Source organism: Balaenoptera borealis (assembly GCF_965194805.1).
Source record: "Balaenoptera borealis genome assembly, chromosome: 12".
In the NCBI taxonomy this organism is placed as follows: Eukaryota; Metazoa; Chordata; class Mammalia; order Artiodactyla; family Balaenopteridae; genus Balaenoptera; species Balaenoptera borealis.
This window is the reverse complement of record NC_138869.1, coordinates 45002070-45020615: the sequence shown is the minus strand read 5'-3', so window position 1 is coordinate 45020615 and position 18546 is coordinate 45002070. Positions and strand designations below refer to the sequence as shown.

The window sequence follows — 18546 nt, the reverse complement described above, 5'->3', positions numbered from 1 at the left end:
CTAGAAGTTAAAGTGCCAACTTCAGGTAAAAGGAATTCTAGGAGAGAAGGAACTTTTTTGAGAAATAATGAAGATGAGTTTTCCAGAATTAAAGAAACATAAAATACCTTTGATTAAAAAGGCAAAGAGCATCAAATAAGAAACAAAAAGACTATGACCTAGCAATTCTGCATCTGCGTTTATCCATCCGTCCCCCGCCCAATTTCATACTGGCTCATATAACTATATGTAGAAAATGATATCCATACAATGGAGTATTATTCAGCTATAAAGTGTAATTAACTACTGATACATAGTACAACATGGATAAAGCCTGAAAACACTATGCTAAGTAAAAGCAGCCAGACACAAAAAGCCACAGATTTCATGATTCCATTTATCCTCATTATTCAGAGATTCTGTATCTGCAAATTCACCAACTCACTAACATTTATTTGTAATCCCAAAATCAATACATGAGACAAAACTTCACCAACTCTTCCCCCCAAAAGATGAGTCAATTGTTGGTATTTTTTGGTACACTTTTTCCAAATAATTAACTGATAACATGATGCAACATTCTTTTCCCAAGAGTATCTCAGAAATCTTTTCATTACTTTTTCTGAAAATGCTTCTAGTACACTAGTGGTCTTATATATTTCCTTTCCAACTTCTTCAACATTATTTTTACTGACTTTATGAAATCAGTGCATTTTTATTTAATAGGTCTGCCAACTTTTATAACAGTGAGACTTTGGCTGAAAAAGAAAATAACCCATTGGACAACGATACATGCTGATGTTAACTGAGAAGGGACGTTTGAATAAGAATTTTTTTAAGTGTTCAGTTCACTAATGTTTTTTGTCATAATTTTTGTCTCTCTAAGCAATTTTGAAACTGTGAAGATACTGAGAATACCATATACGTGTGAATATGTATATATGAATGTTTATGTATTTAGTTACATGTGAGAGAGAAGCTTCTCCAAGATAACTGAACGCATTAGATTTTTTAAAACCCCACTTTAAAAAAATCCTTTTTCCCAGGATTTTCAGGTATTTGTCAAGTTTCAGGGTTAGAAGCAAAGAAACCAAATATTTACGTGAATTTACTGAACACTGAAAATCTAGAAAAAGAGATAAGAACTTAGAAAAATAAAATGATAATAAATAAATAAGCTCAGGAATTCCCTGGCAGTCCAGTGGTTAAGACTTGGCACTTTCACTACCATGCCCTGGGTTCAATCCCTGGTGGGGGAACTAAGATCTCGCAAGCTATGCGGTGCAGCCAAAAAATGACAACAGAAAAAACTAAGCTCATTTGGTTCCCATTGAAACCATATGGCTTACAGACAAATCATCTTGGAAAATACATGGTTAAATCAATTCTGTTAGTCATTTAGGCTAAGGATATTAAAACACTTACATCTGGGTAGTATCAGACTGTAAAGAAACCTGATTCACAATTCCACACACCAGTGCAGGGGTCAGCAAACTACACCCTAAAGTCTGACCTGCAGCCTGGTTCTTTAAGTGCCCCTTCAACCCCAGCTAAGAATGGTTTTTTGTATTTTTAAAGAGAGGGAGAAAAGGGGAGGGAAGAAGAAAAAGAAGAAAGGGGAAGAAAAAGGCAGAAAGAAGGGAAGAAGAAGGGAGGAGGAGACTGAGGCCTTACAGTCACATTTTAAATTTAAGTATTTTAATATTTACTATCTGACCTTTTACAGAAAAAAATTGCCAACCCTTGATCTAGAGAAATAAAAGCACATCTTTGGGTAATATATGACTGTCATGGAACCTGATTCATAATTCTATATACTAGCATAAAGATTTTAAAAATCTATTTTCTTGATTAACAACAACAAAATTAAAAAAATGAACATACAACATATAACTTCAATGTCTATGGCCCTATACCACTCTAAGGTTAAGAAGAAAAAAAAGAAAAAGAAAGAAAGAAATTACTGGGCAAATACTGATATGTAAATACCCTAGGCTCCTTTTCCCTCAGCATAATTCTGTGAAACGCTTTCAGTGGTAAAGGTTCTATAACCTGGATTTAGCTTCCTTTAATAGAAGGAAGAACTGTACCTCGATCATCATACCCCTGTAAAGTGTTAAGAGTCTATGATTTTATCTCATAAATTGTATTACAAAAAGTGGGAGCAGGGGTATCTCCATTAGGTCACAGACGTCCTGAGATTTGACTGGAAAAATAACTTAGAAGATAATACCCATGTCTGGAAGTTTTATAAAATCACACACGAGAGGGGTGGAGGAAGGGAGAGTAAGGGGAAAAGGGAGTAGAATAATTTTATTTATTCTTTTAAACCCCTGAAGAAACACTCTAACTTCAGACAGCTGGGCTCCCAACAAACAAAAGATAATAAGATCCAATTTCAGTTTTCAGCCACTCAGAAAAATGGGCAAAGGATATGGACATAGTTCTTACAATAGGAAATATAAACGTAAATATATTCAATACTTCATGCATAAGAGAAATGCAAATTAAAACTATAACAATATTCCATTTTTGCCTATCAGTCTGACCAACATAAAGTTAGACAACACCTGTGTTCGCCAGGGTGTAGTGAAACAGGCACTCCTACACATAAACATTGCTGATGAGAGTTAAACTGGTACAACTATGAAGAGAGATTTGACAGTACCTATCAAAATTACAAATAACACAGACTATGACTCAGATACACAACTTTTAGTAATTTATCCAACACGTATATCCCACATATGTGAACATGTTCAAAAAGTTACTTGCTGCTAAGCTAAAGAAAGGAATCAACCTAAATGGCCGAAATAGAAGACTGATTAATATATGATTATGATAAACTGATTATGGTATATTTATACAATAAAATACTAGGCAGTTATGAAAAATAAATTCTTCATAAACTGGTATGAAATAATCTTTACAATATATTAAGTAAAAGGGAGCTAAACAGTGGTGCCAGATTTGTAAAAAAGGCAAAATATATACACATAATATGCACAAATTCTCTCCAGAACGCTCACAACAAACTAGTTGTATTGGTTGCCTCCAGGGAACAGGACACGGGGCAGGGTCAGGAGTGAAATGTTGCCTTTTGCAGTATGCCTTTTGAATTTTGTCGTGTGCAGGAATGGTCTATTTTAAAAATTAAAAGAAAAGATAACATGCCTCAGAAGCAGCCCTAGACACAGTACCAAAAGACTTCTGTGCATTGTGACTGCATTCAAGGTAAAGAATGAGGGGCTGTAAAGTCTCAGGCAGAGGCCTAAGGAACATGGGGAGTCCCAAGGCAACTTCTAAATGCTGCTATTTAGCAGTACCATACCTTAAAAAGCTTTCCTAGTTCACTGACATTCAGTTTATTTTTTATTTTTATTTTTAAAGGAAGGCATCCAGGGTGCTGGTAATATTCCATTTCTCTCTCTCTTTTTAAATAAATTTATTTATTTATTTTTGGCTGCATTGGGTCTTCATTGCTGTGCCCAGGCTTTCTCTAGTTGCAGCAAGTGGGGGCTACTTTTCGTCGTGGTGCACGGGCTTCTCATTGCAGTGGCTTCCCTCATTGCGGAGCACGGGCTCCAGGTGCGTGGGCTTCAGAAGTTGTGGCACGCGGGCTCAGTAGTTATGGCCTGAGGGCTCCAGAGTGCAGGCTCAGTAGTTGTGGCGCACGGGCTTCGTTGTTCCACAGCAAGTGGGATCTTCCCAGACCAGGGCTCGAACCCGTCTCCCCTGCATTTGTGGGTAGATTCTTAACCACTGCGCTACCAGGGAAGTCCCTGCCATTCAGTTTAAACTTGTCCCCCCAACTTCCTCCTTCTCTAGCCTTACCCACCTTGACTCTAATTCAAAAAATCTACCTTAACAACACTCGGTTTTATTCAACACGCATCTAAAATGTGCCGAGCTTCCACTAGTACTGAAGCACAAGGTGAACACCTGACACATGTGCCTGCTTTCAAGGCCTCCCCAGCCCAGTAGTAAAACGTGTGTGTAGAAAAATTAAAGTTTTATGCTGGTAAGTAATCACTGAAGAATAATCAAGGTCATGATGATTAAATGTTTCTCAAATTTCAGATTTCTGTTTTCTAGGCAAGTTAATTCCAAATCTAAGATTTTCTTTTACACTTTCAAATTTACCTCCTCTATAGTTTTTCTAATTAAAACTTAAAAATCACCACAGCTCTCCAAGAGACTTCACTGAAGTTATATGTTGCACTAATCAATACAACACTGCAGCTAAGACCATCCAGAAAACACTTTTTGGACCACAATTTGTTCTTTTCCCAACCCACATATATACACACCCCTGTTTGAGAAACTGCTCATATTTATGGACCCTTGCCCCAGAAAACCCCACAGTTTTACGTATGATTTCAGGCGTTCTGAAAATCCCTTGAAATTCAATCATGGATCACAGGTTGATCTCTGCAGCATTAAGGAAAAAAAGATACTTGAACAAAACACTAAAATGATAATTTCTATGATTTAAGAATGAATTTGAACTTATTACAGTTATTAAAACAGAAACAGATTGAGAGAAGTCTGAAAAGTATTCAGCAAAGATACATAATTGCATGAACTGTCTAGCAAGGACGTAGCAATCACTATTTGCTGGATCAGAAAAAGGAATGGAAAGAACATAGGATTAAAATCAGAAGATAATTTTCAGCTATGTCACTTAAAGTTAAGTTACAAACTCATGGGCCTGTTTGTTTCCCTTTTACAGTTGATAAAAACACCACCACTTACTTTACAGGGTTGTAAAGATTACATGACACTCATTCAAGTATTTTCTGACCACCTATCAAATAAAATATACACATTATGGATTCAAGAAGAATCGGGACTTCCCTGGTGGTCCAGTGGTTAAGACTCCGTGCTTATACTGCAAGGGGCGTGGGTTCGGTCCCTGGTCAGGGAAGACGCCACATGCCATGGTGTACAGCCAAAAAATTAAATTTAAATTAAAAAAAAAAATAGCAGCAGTGTGGTACCATGGAAAAAGAAGGACCTTCTTCACTTCATCATTCAAATATTTATGAAGTGCCAAAGTACAAAGTACGCTCTCACAATGCCCTGGGGAGACTCAAGTGACCAAGACAGACACAGTCTCTGCCTCTGCACAATGTACAATTATGAAATGTTACCTGCTATGATTGGAAAGGATGTTATGGGAGCATATAGAAAAGGGAGAATACTCTGTCTTGGAGGAACAGGAATGGTTTTCAGGGGAAAGGATGAAACTTAAATGAGAAGAGACATCTAAACAAAAGAAACTCTTCTCAGAAACAAGTCAATGAGTGTGTGTGTGTGAACATTAGTAGCACTGTCCCTCTGGTAGGCCAGAAACTCTTGAGGTGAAAATGCATACATAAATAAGGACCAGATTATGCCATGGTATGCAAGCCTTGTTAAGAAAAATGGATTTAACTTAACAATGTAATGAGGAACCGTTTAAAAGTTTTAAATAGGACTTTGACATGAACAGATGTATATTTCCAAAAAGATCACTCTGGATACTGAATGTAGCACAGATTGTAGGGGGCACAGAGTAGTCATTCACTATTATTAAGTGGTAACTTATTACAACCATTATTAAAAATATACCATGATTAAAAGTAACTCTTACTACCAATGATTAAGGAATGGTCTCTGCCCTTGAAGATCTCATGGTCCTGTGAGGAGAAACAAGCATCTAAGCAAGTAATTTTAATAACCTGTTAAGACTGCTACCACTGTATAGAAATACAGAAAAAGGAATGATGGATTAGAAAACCATCATTTGTTAACAATCATAGCTGTACAAGATTCAGGCAAATTCACTGGATGGATAAATTTCACAAAAAAGAGTATTTATTATTTCCAAAGGTGCTCCTATATTATACTCTTTAATTATAAAGGGGAAAATAGTAACTTTACATTGGAGAAACCTGGCAGACACCAACTTAACCAAGTGACTGAAGTTGACAATGCCAGTAATGGGATAAACGAACATTCCAAACAGAACTTCAGACAAACCCAAATTGAGGAATATTCTAAAAACTTTTAAAATATTCAAAAATGTGAAGTTTATAAAAGCCAAAGACTGAGGAACTAACTATTCCAGATTAAAGGATACTAAAGAGATACAACTCAATGTAACGCTTGATCTCAGGTTAGATTCTGGATCAGAAATTTTCTTTTTTCTACAGAGGACATTATGTGCACAAGTGGCAAAATCTGAATGAAGTCTGTTTAACAGATTAATAGTATTGTGTCACTGTAATTTTCTGATTTCGATAAGTACACTGAAGTCATAAAGAAGAATGTCCTTGTTTTTAGGAAATACACACTAAAATATCTAGGCGCAGTGGGCATGATATCTATAACTTATTCTTTAAAAGTTAAAAAGAAATTAAGAGAAAATGTTAAGGTAAATTTGGTAAAATGTTAACACTGGGGAATCTGGATGAAGGGTTTAGAGGAATTTTTACTGTTTTTAACATACATCTGTCACTGGATGTGTATCACATGAAGAATACATAAAGAACAGTATTCTTGCAGTTTTCCTGTAAGTCTGAAATTACATCAAAATCAAAAGTTAAGAACATTAAGAAGAAAAATTTATATATTTTCATTATGGTTATATATAAAACTAGATTATACCAACTTATCTGTACTCAAAAAGTCTCTTAAGTTTCTGACTAACTTGATCATGGTCCTGAGGGAAGAACAACATTCCTTACAGGTGTCTTCTAGCCCAGTAATTCTATAATGTATTTACTCTCCCACTTCTCAGATAGTCCTATATCCAAATCACTTCAAGTAACTTTTCCTAAACAGTCAAGACTTTTTTTTTTAAAAAGTAACTTCATGGGGTATGGAAACATGGTCATTATGTCTTTAGGGGAAATAGAATTAAGAGCTCACCCAAAAGAATAAAGTGTCAAAATGACTTCATTCAAAATCAGAATGTTTAGAGCAGCCAGGTTCTGTACTTTATCATTTAGATGAGGTGTTGGCAAACCTTTTCAGTAAAGGACAAAGCAATAAATATTTTAGGCTTTGTTGGCCATCCAGTCTGATGCAACTACTCAACTCTACCAGTACAGTGCAAAAGCAGTCACAGACGTATGTAAATGAATGAACTTGGCTGGGCTCCCAAAACTCCATTTACGAAAAAAGGCAGCGGGGCAGATTAGGCCAATCCATAATTTAGATGAAAGTATTATCTGATAATAAAGAAACCAGGCTACTAGGAAGTTTTAGACCATGTTTGCCTTTTATCAAATGAGATTCTTATTACAAAAATTCAATGTAGTTGTACCTAAAATAGTGCTCTTTGGAGGCAATTCTGTATGTTAAACAAAAGGATAAGTAATACTGATCCTTTTGAAGACAGAATAATGTCTACTAAGGATTTTGAAATTTATTACAGAAATTCAGGGCACATCATTTCATTTTGAAATGTTGCATAGCAGATTTCACATATTAGTTAGGAACTGAAATTCCAAGCAGTGACTCAAAACTTGTTTTATTTTTTTTGACCACGCGGCTTTTGGGATCTTAGTGCCCCGACCAGGGATTGAACCCAGGCCCCCAGCAGTGGAAGCACAGAGTCCTAACCACTGGACCGCCAGGGAGTTCCCCCAGACTCAAAACTTTTCAGTTGAGTAACTCTCTGAATTATTTAAAACTTCTGTAGAGAGTTCAATGCTTAACTTTCTAGGAAAATAATATGTTTAATTAAAGATAATATCTGGAGAATAAAGATGAAAAAGATAATAAGGATGGTTCTTAAGAAAAGTCCAACTTATCACATGTACAAAATGTCCCTAAATCATCTAATCCAGATGTAACTATAACTACTCAGACTTCACTATAAGGAGACACACATCCTGTAACCTAAATGTTTATAAGAGAGGCTCTGGAATCACTAGCCATCACAATCTCTCAGCTGTTTAATTGCAACTGAAACTGCCAAATTCACGAGAACCTTACCTCTTCTTCTCATGATCCAAATGAAGATTTTCCAGTCAAGTTTATAATTAATCATCACTTATAAACAGCTGTTTTGCCCTGTGAAGTCTCGGGTATATTTTCAGCATGAGGGGTGATGTACAGTAATTCCTTTTACAAACAGAAATATATGCACATGTCCCTGCTGAAAATGTAGCCCAGTTAATTTGCATGTGAAAATGAATACATGATCATGTGTAGCAATGTGCTAAGTGATGTTTCTTGTTGAGGTCTACTTTAGGAGTCAAAAATGTGTAAGCCTTGTAGAGCCAAGGCAGTGGTCCTGTGTATAGAGGTATAGAAAAAGTAGCTCACTTAATCCTTTCTCGCCAGGAGTCGGGATTTTCCCAGAACGACATCCATTGTCGGCAATGGACGCACCAAAATAACGCCGGTGCCAGTGAGTTAACCACCTCTGTCCTCTTTTCACCTATTATATTTTTCATGCATCATCCAACTTCCCAACCATCTTCCTGTTTTCTTCACAGAATGCACGCTAGGTTCTTGTTTTTCTTCAGCACGAAGTTGAAAATGGAGTTGAGAAAAGGAGACACATGGTCAGCTGGTGATGTTAACAAGCTCCTTGCTGCCCTGAGAAGCTAGATGGAAATGGTTCAAGTTACAAGGGGGATCATCATCAGATCTGGGAGGACAAAGAGTAATTCATGAAGCTTCATTCCCTTCCCTCCCACCCGCTTTCATTTACTGATGATCCCTATAGTCTGCCTTCACAGCAAAATCAAGATTAAGAAATCTGAAGCAACCTCTTTCAGTTCTTCACTCCATCCAGTATGTAGAAAGGACAAGTGGAACACATGTCCAGCAATGTTACAGTGGCCCGGGAAGGTCAGGGAAGCTTGGAGTGGCTAACATAACCACAATCTTAGATCAATGCTTTTTAGTATAATCTTGAAATTAACACCAGCAACTAACACATGCTTGGTAACAGGTGCTTAATAAAGGTTGGTTGAATAACACATTTTCTTTTCTGCCAACGTCTACTTGAACACACAGGTGGAATTCAGACAGAAGTAGTTAACTCTTTCAATGCCGGGAATAGGATGGATATATAGTAATCACATCAAGTCGTTTCTCTAAAACATGTTCAAATTATGGGTTCCCTAGCTGAAGTATATTTTTTAAGGACAACTATAACCGGTTTTGAAATTAGAACCATGGTGAATGTTAATTAGAATGATAGATGAATTAAGAACCCCAGCACCAATGCATAACAAAACATCACAGTTCAGGCAAGCAAAAACATTTCTCAGTAATGCAATTCTAGATGGGTAATGATTCCAGAGCAAACTATAAAGTTTGAGGAAGGAGGATTTTATTTAATAACTTCCTTGATGCTAAGAACTGGGATAAATCCAAAATATGAAGGTTAAGAAGAATATATTTTAGGTACAAATAAAATTTTAAACCTCAAGTCAAGAGGATCATCAGTCTACATAGTACTGTGCAACTACTTCGATCTTTCAGATAGGAGTGAAGAGGACAAGCAAGGGAAGAAATAATTTTGTAGGACTCAAAAACATTTAAGTCTGGAGTGTGAGTTTAAAGTACCAGTTATATCTAATTGAGTTAAGGATATCCCAGAGAATAATTTATATCATTACAATTATAATTAAAAAAAACTACCATACAGAGAAACAAAAACATTTACTTATTGCAGATTTTAAGAAGAGACAGGTTTTTAAGAAATTAAGATGATTATGTCTTTTTTTTTTTTTTTTTCTGTATTACATCAACCAGAGCCTTCTCAGGCAAAAGTGAACTACTAGGTCTACAACCCCCCTCTCTATAAAACTATGTCTGTAAGGTCTTTTCTACCTTCACCTGAGTGCTTGTCTCCATTTCCACCTTCCTTACTGAGCCAATCATAGTACAGGCTCTACTAGCAGTCTCCAAACACAAGAGGGACTTCGTCCAGGGACTCCTGTGACCTCACAAAGCAGGCCTTAAATAAAGGTTCACACAAATGACTGTCTCAGCAGCTCTTTCAATTAATTGCAACTCCAGTTCCTGCGTTCACATGTTGTATCATAAACAGATTTACTCTGAATCTTTCCTTTTATATTTATAAAAAGGTCAGATTTCAAATAATAAGGCTGAGTTTATGCTGAACTGTAGGTGATCAAAGAGTAGCATGAGTAAGAGCTCAAATGGGTAAATGAGAGCTGAAACCACACCATACTTAAAGACGGGTCTCAACACAGTAAATTACAAATGCAAAAATAAGCACAGTGCACAACCAACCAACTACTCATTCTGCTAAGTGTAAGGATAGTTCCCTATGGGTCAAATGGTAGGATATAATGGGTGAGCTTTCTGGTCATAATTGGGAACAGAGAAGACTCAGGTGTCCATTTTGCTGCAACTCTGTATTCTTGGTTTATCTGGTTGCTTCACCTCTGGCGCCAGAAAGGAGGAACAGAAAAACAGAGGCTAGGTAGTAACCTGTTCCCACAGGGTCCTCAAGACCTGGATCCCAGGATCCCACTTACAATCAGAATTTGGCACATCTCTCCTAGGCTCATCCTGTTACTCACTTCTGTGTTTATCCAAGACCCAGACTGGGTTCTCTGCAAAGAAAACCCTGCACATCATGCTATATACTTTAACAAGTGATTATGCAAGTATTAGATGTAAGGGTTCCAGAACTCTGTATTTTTCCTCTCGATGACATCTTCTGGCCAGAGAAATAGGCATTTAAAAGCAGGCCTATTTCAGAAACAATAATAAAACTGAATATGAACTAGCTCCATATAATGTTGTTTTACTGGAACAGATATTTATGTTCAATAGTTTGTTTTTGTTTTTTTTTTGTCATGAGACATTCCACCAAGCTAACAAGCATGATTCTATAGCTTTATATGTTCAATCATTTTTGATGAGAAGTTGCAAAATTACCTTAGCTTCCAATTAATTTTATTTTTAATTAATTTCTAGTTAATCCAATAAATTAATTTCCAATTATTTTAAACATTCATTTTTTTCTTACAGACTTAAATGTAGAATCCATGTTTGTTACTCAAAGGATTTTTGTTTTTAATGTAAAGACCACTTGAATGACTGAATTTACTGTTGTGATATACTTTTGTAAGCAAGGAAAAGGGGGATGTTTGTATATTAGTTTGGCTGGTATCTCTGGCCAAGGTTTAAAAGACATTATTTATTTATAAAGACATTTATAATTAGCTGACAGAGAGATAGTATTCCATTTTTCAAAAATACATATAGCTAGAAAAGTAGGTAATTCGACTGAAGGTTTATAGAACTCTAAACCTGGGTAATTCAGGTTAAAATGAACAGAAATGTTTTCTTACCTTTAGGTCTTTCCAACTGTCCAGGAGCTTGGTGGCCAAATCACTTATATCTACTGTTTTATCTGGCTGTTCCTGGCTCCTCTCACTCTCCACATCAGATACACCCTCCTCTTCATCTTGGGATGGTGTTTCCTCAGCAATAGGTTCATCTAGTTTTGTGCCATTGCTCTCTTTAGGCTCTATTTCAGTGTCAGCCTCTGGTTCACATGTGGGTAGCTTACTGGCCTCCACAGCAATTTCATTATCAACTTTAGATTCAGGCAGCTGTTGTGTGAGTAGCTGTTGTGACTGTAACTCTTCCTCTTCTTCTACAGGGACGTTTTCTAACTGGTCAAGGTCCTCTTTGCCATCCTTGCCTTCTAACTCGCTGGTAGCATCAGAGATCGCACTGTCCATGCTATTTTCACTTATAATTTTAAGTCTGCGAAACATTAGCTTCTTGGGGGTGTCTGTGTCAGCTTCTATGCTCAGCTTGGTGGAAGGATCAGGTGTGTTGAGCGGTGTGTGAGCACGTGACGTATTCTCGCTAGAATACCCATCTCCTTCACTCAGCTGAGGGACAGCAGTCTTGGTTTGAGACCAACGTTGAATAATAGGAAGTACTTTGCTTTCCTCCAACATATTTTTAGTAGGAATGGGTAAATGTTCCAAAGTCTTTATAATCTGATTAAACATAATTTAAAAAAAACAAACATCACTTTGTACAGTTGACTTTTCAAGCCTCTCCATGGGACTCAGATCAATTCTGCAAAAGCAGTGGTTTTTTTACTGTCTTATTAAATTAAGACCTAAATCTTGTAACCACAGACGGATTTAAATGTCATAATATTACTTTCCTCTAGTATGGAAGGAAAAGTGTTTGATTTTTTATTTTTTTGGCTGCACCACGAGGCATGTGGGATCTTAGTTCCCCAACCAGGGATCAAACCCGTGCCCCCTGCAGCGGAAGCTCAGTCTCAACCACTGGACCACCAGCGAAGTCCCAGAAAAGTGTTTTAATAAGCCTGACCAGCAAGAATAAAATGTGGAGCAGGTGACTGCTCACACACCAAATAGGACTAATTTAATTAATATTCTCCACCAGTAGTTCTCAAACCCAGGTAGATTTTTTAAAAATATAAACAATACTGGACCTCATCCTGGGTATGTTTTTCTAAAAAGTTTCCCAAGTGACTGTGATAAAGGCTTGGGAACTAAGCAACAATATATATTTAAATGTCTTGCATACAAACAAAAAATGCAGATATTACTTAACCTCCTTAGCCTTTGACAAACAGCTGTCTAGCAAAGAGAGACACTCTCTTCATTCCGAGATAACCACCCCCACCCCACACTCTGAAATCCAAGAATTTCTTCCAAAGTACTCCCCCAATGTAGTTCTACAGAAACCCCAAGGCTTCCCCAACTCCTACTTATTGCTGAGTCTCCTGGGAGAAGGATGGAGGCAAGAGAATCACTCATTTGCCCACTCACGTTTTTGTTTTTAGAAGTATATTATTAAATGACTTTGGGATTATATTAGCACTTATGATTAAAAAGAACTACATTTAAATCAAGTTAGAAAATATTGTGTATTTCATGGGACGGTATAAATATAACAATTCCACTAACAACATTGTCAGTGAACATCTATTTAGATCTTTTAAAACAATTTACTCCTCAAAATGTTCTTACTCTTGTCATCCAGAATTCAGCTCTTCATAATTTTTTAGAACCCCAGAATTTAAGTTCCATATGGTTTCCTATCTTTTTAAAACTATGGTTTTAGCAACACACTGGATCTTTCACTTAACTATGATACTAGTATATCTTGCTCTTGCAGTTCCCAACTATGTAGTACTAAGCTTTAAAAGATACCATAGGGAAAACCACTGGGCAAACTCACTTCCAGCAAGGTGTATGTAAAGTTACAGTTATAGGAATGATATTGGGATGATAAAATGATGTAATTATTTAATATGAGTAGTAAATATAGTGCTAAATTCATTATCACTGATATTATCACAATACCCTCAACCTAAATAATAAATATAGTGGTCTTAAGAAACAAGCAGGTCAGCTGAATGTGAACTGACCTCTTCCTGAAGCTTCTGGTTACTTTCCCGGCCATCACCTAGTTCTGCCATCCAGATCCACAACAAAGACAGCCCATGACGTTCCAGAAAGGACTTCAGGCAAGACTGCGAATGTGTGTTCTTCCATGGGGGAAGCGAAGCAGGATGCAGGGTATTGGGGGGTGGGAGGAGGGAGACACATAATACCAGAGAGAGTGTTAAAGAGGGCCCACAGAGAGGACTAAACAGTTCATTTATATTCACAAAGAAACCTAGAAATTCTATTTTGATTAATCTACTAGAACTGTGCAATTAATGAATGCTTTAAAGTGAGAGATTATAATCTTTTTTGATACTTAAAATGTCAACCTGGACTTTACTAAAGTTCAAATTTTGAAGGACTAAGAAAAAAATTATATTCACCATTTTTACTGAAAAAGCTAAACCTATAAAAAAATTTAAAAATCTTTTCTTATTATCCAACTTCTTGTGGAATATTTAATAAACTGGAGTAAATATGATTACTGTTAAAATTCCTTGCTTTGAGATCCTGTGGTAAAAATGGCCTTGCCATGCTAATAATCAAGTGGCGGTGGGGAGAGACCCTCTATCAAGTGTCATGAATTGTTACACACACAAAAAAAATTCCACCATGTTCTTTGACTAGAGAGAAGACACACAATATCTACTAATAGATTAAATAATGCTGAACTCTTAAGACATTTTTAAGAGTACAAGTTTTCAAAGTCATATAGAACTCACATATCCATTTTAAAAACGAGTAACTCTTCTCATATCAGAATTATTCCTTTTCCATTCATCATTCTGGATTGTAGTTTAAATGTCCCACCTCAAGTTCAGAAATAAAAAATAAATTAATATCAAAGTGTTCACCTGTATGAGCTTGAGACAGGTAAGTTTCTGTTCCAAAGTTTCAATTCTAACCATTAGCCGGGATAAGCTGAGCACCTGGTTTTTATCAGAGAGACCCTCACCATTCTCCATCAGGGCTTCTAGCTCTCCATCCACCTGCCACAGCAAGGAAAAATATCTGGTTATAGACAACAACAACAACAACAACAAAACCCCCCCTAATCTAAGAATCAAACAATCTGAAAAGATGCTCGACCTCACCAGTAATAAGGAAAACTAAGACCACAGTAAGAAACCATATTACACTCACTATAAGAAGTCTGATAAAATCAAGTCTAGGCAAAGATGTGGGTCAAAACAAACTTTTGTACACTGCTAATGAAAATATAAATTGGTATGATCAATTTGAAAAGCATTTCATTCAATCATCAAATATTTACCAAGCACTTATACATCAAGTATAGTTCTAGGTGCTAAAGACATTGCAATGAAGCAAAACAAAAAAATCTGCCTTTATGGGAGGAAGAAAAATTATATTAAGTGAGAAGTATGTCAGGGAAAAAAAAAAGTATGTCAGAAAAAATAAAGCATTGAAATAAAGCTTGAAAAATAAAATATTTGTATCCCCTATGCCTAGCCACTGTACACCTAAGAATAAACCCTAGAGAAACTTCTGCACATGTGTACTCTGAGAATCAGAAGAATGTTCATTGAACAGCCATTCATAAGAGCAAAAAACTGCCAACAACCCAAATGCCTGTGGCCAGGCTGGATAAACCGGCATGTTCACATAATGGCATATACCACAATGAAAGGAATCAAGTGCAGCCAAATGCAACAAAAATTATCAATCTTAGCAAACATAATGTTATGTAAAAAAACTAAAGTTCCAGAATACTGCATGCTGTATGAATCCGTTTCTCTGCACCTCAAAAACAGATTTTTTATAGATACATACCTGAAAAGTCTATTTTAAAATGGCAAGGGGGACTTCCCTGATGACGCAGTGGTTAAGAATCCGCGTGCCAATGCAGGGGACACCGGTTCGATCCCTGAGCCGGGAAGATCCCACATGCCGCAGAGCAACTAAGCCCGTGGCCACAACTACTGAGCCTGCGCTCCAGAGCCGAAGAGCCACAACTACTGAGCTCACACGCTACAACTACTGAAGTCTGCACACCTAGAGCCCGTGCTCCGCCAACAAGAGAAGCCACCACAATGAGAAGCCCGCATACCACAATGAAGATTAGACCCCGCTCACCGCAACTAGAGAAAGCCCGCGCACAGCAACGAAGACCCAATGCAGCCATAAATAAATAAATAAATAAATAAATAAATAAATGATTTTTTATTCATTTGTTTGTTTGTTTTTAAAAAAGGGCAAGGGAGGTAAGACACAAAATTCAAAATGGTGGTATCCTCCAGGAGCTATAAGCAGAGAGAAGGAAGCAGAGAAGTGCTCACAAGCACATATAAAGTATAATTATAGTCTTTATAACTTACATAAATTCTTTGTTCCAAAGATATTAAATAATAGAGAACAACAGCAACAAAAAACAAGGTTCCAAAGGTTGTTTTCTAGCTGTGTTGCAGCAGTTATAAAAGATATAAAGACACCCTCACAGAACTTACTATCGGGGAGATAAAATTAACTCATATGAAAACGAACAATGAAGCATTAACTACAAATGTTAATGTTTAAAAACCTAAGAGGTCTAAGATGAAGGGAGTGCTTAAAATGAGAGTCACCAGAAATGAATTCACCAAAGTGGGGTTAGAAATAGGTAAGATAAATACAAGAGGAGGGAGGAAGCAGAAGGAAAAGTCTGAACAACCGGAAATGGAAAATTAGGACAGTGCATACTATGCTCAGCCTGGCTGGAGTGTATAAGGTGCAGTGAGGAATGGAGAAAAATCTTATCAAAAAGAAGGCTGGTGTTAGAACATCTCAGATGTACTATAAAAGAATCTGGATTTGATGAGACTAAGTAAGAGAGCTCTATTACTGAATCCCAAAAAGGGAATAATATGATCAAAATGGAATTTGAGAATAATTAGTCTGACAATAACAGGATGAAATCTAGACAAGATAGAGATTGAAGGAGAAGAGATATAACGATAGCATTAAATCAACTTGACATGAAATGATAAAAGTACAGAATGAGCTGATAATAAATTAGAGAAAAGCAAACCTAAAAGAAAAAATCTTGAAATTTTCTGTTACTTAACTGGCTAAGTGTCTCACTTAATATAATTTTAGGCAAGGCATTGAAACATTTCTATTTCATATTATATCCCAAAACTCTTTTATTAGGGTATATAGAACAAAAATAAATGAGAAAATATAAAATGCTGCCTGCAAGAAGTTGAAGATACATAAACTCATTTTTTCCTTCTAAAAAGTACATTTGAGGCTCATCCTTTTTCGTTTCCAGTATTATTTCTTAGGTTTTGAATAGATTAAATACATGAACAGAAAAGCCAATTTATAGTTAAATCTTAATGTAAAACAATTTCCTTAAAGATGTTTTTTTCCTTGCATATCCTAAATGTAAAAATTTCCTGTGTCCCAAATTCCAGAGGATTAGCATAGGAAAGACCAAGGGCTTTAAAATACTACTTTCCCTCTCAAATACAAGAATCTTGCTTTTGACAGTTTTGAGATGCAAATATTCACTAAGCTTATATTTCCTTTTGGGGTTATTTCCTTTTCATAATTAGGCATGTAATCTTTAAAGTTAAAACTGAGTTGTTACTTTCATTCATCAATAAACTGAGTAGATATTACTGTATAAAAGGCACTACTGGGATATAAAAAAGTAGCATTCTTAAGGAAATAAACAGTAAAAATGTAGAAGTATAAATAACAAAATTTTGCAAACAAAATACAGAAGGTGAACAACCTTTGAACATTCCTACTATAATGATAAGCTTAATGGTTGTATTACATAAAAGTAAGCATGCCAATCCTAGTGGTGATATGATACAGCTTCCATAATTTTGGGTACTCAAGTGAACAATCAATTGTGGAATTAATAACTTTTAGGACATCTGCAGGGGAGGAAGCCAGGAGATGACTGACATTGATTGCTTTCATTAAATTTACTAAAAGTATTTATTTTTCATTTATGGGTCACCACCTTCGAAAAAGGATTTGTGGTAAGTACAAGGAGGATTAGGATGTATTTTAATAAATTACTGATAAATGAAAATTTATATGTATATAGACAATTCTACAGCACTTAAAAATTTATTCTGTTAATTACCTAATCAGTCCAAGAAAAATGTTTATTCTTTATTTTGGGGTATGAACCGTCTTTAATGGGTCTAAAGCACCATTGTTAATACATTCTGATAAATATAACATACATATAGAAACAATTAGTAAATAAACAGGTTTAATAAACAAACAGTTGAGCAATATCCATGGCAACCAACACTCAGGTAAAAGGGCAGGGTGGGGGGATGGGGAGGATACTGTCAGTGTTCCTGAAGTGCTCCACGTGCCCCTTCCTTGTTATAATACCTTCTCTTCTTAACTCTAGAGATAATGTCTCCTTACTTTTTAGGAAATAGTTCTGATTTTTAAAATAAGTTTACTACATATATTATAAATCCCTAAATATTATAATTTTGTCTGTTTTTAATCTTTATGTAAATGAAATCACACTGGACAAAAAATCTTTGTGCCATGGTTCTTTTTCAATCAACTTTACATTTTAAGCAATCATTTTTGCATGCAACCATAAGTTTCTTTATTTTTGTGACTAGTTTTTCATCATATATTATAATTTATTCATACTAATGTTAATGGGTACTTGAGTTGTTTCTACTTTTTCTAATGTAAGCAATGCTGCTGTGATTCCTGATGTGCATTTTAAACAAGTCTCTCTCTGGTTATAGACCTAGGAGTGCAACTGCTGGCTCATATAGTATACATACATTCACCTTTAGTAAATAACACCAAAGTGTTTTCAAAAGTGATTGTATCCATTTACACCTCCACCACCAGTGTATGAGATCTACTGTTCCTGTGTATCATCTGACTTAATTTTTATCAATGTGGTCAGTATGCAAATAACATCTGATAGTAGTTTTAATTTGCACTCCCCTGATTACTAATGAGGTTGAACACCTTTCCACATGTTTACTGGCTATCTAGATTACTAAAGTGTCTATGGAAGTTGCTTATTTTTCTTTTGGGGCTATTTTTTTCTTATTGATTAGACAGAGCTCTCTATATATTCCAGATACTAGGATTTGTTTGTTATCTGCTGAAAGCAACTATTTCCTTTCTTATGTGG

At 36.0% G+C, this 18546-nt stretch overlaps 1 protein-coding gene across 6 annotated transcripts in view; it reads right to left on the bottom strand.

Moving 5' to 3' along the window:
- SETD2 (SET domain containing 2, histone lysine methyltransferase) overlaps window positions 1-18546 on the bottom strand; it is a 118506-nt gene that overhangs the window by 41204 nt on the left and 58756 nt on the right. For 4 of the 6 annotated variants that reach the window (XM_082347288.1, XM_082347287.1, XM_082347285.1 and 1 more), the window contains exons 10-12: window positions 14264-14398; window positions 13391-13510; window positions 11316-11978 (exon numbers count right to left, since the gene is read on the bottom strand). In XM_082347288.1, coding sequence (XP_082203414.1) covers window positions 11316-11978; window positions 13391-13510; window positions 14264-14398 — 918 coding nt within the window. Of the gene's footprint in view, window positions 1-8298; window positions 8583-11315; window positions 11979-13390; window positions 13511-14263; window positions 14399-18546 lie in introns of all 6 variants that reach the window. The other 2 variants (XR_014232621.1, XR_014232622.1) reach the window with 2 other exon arrangements.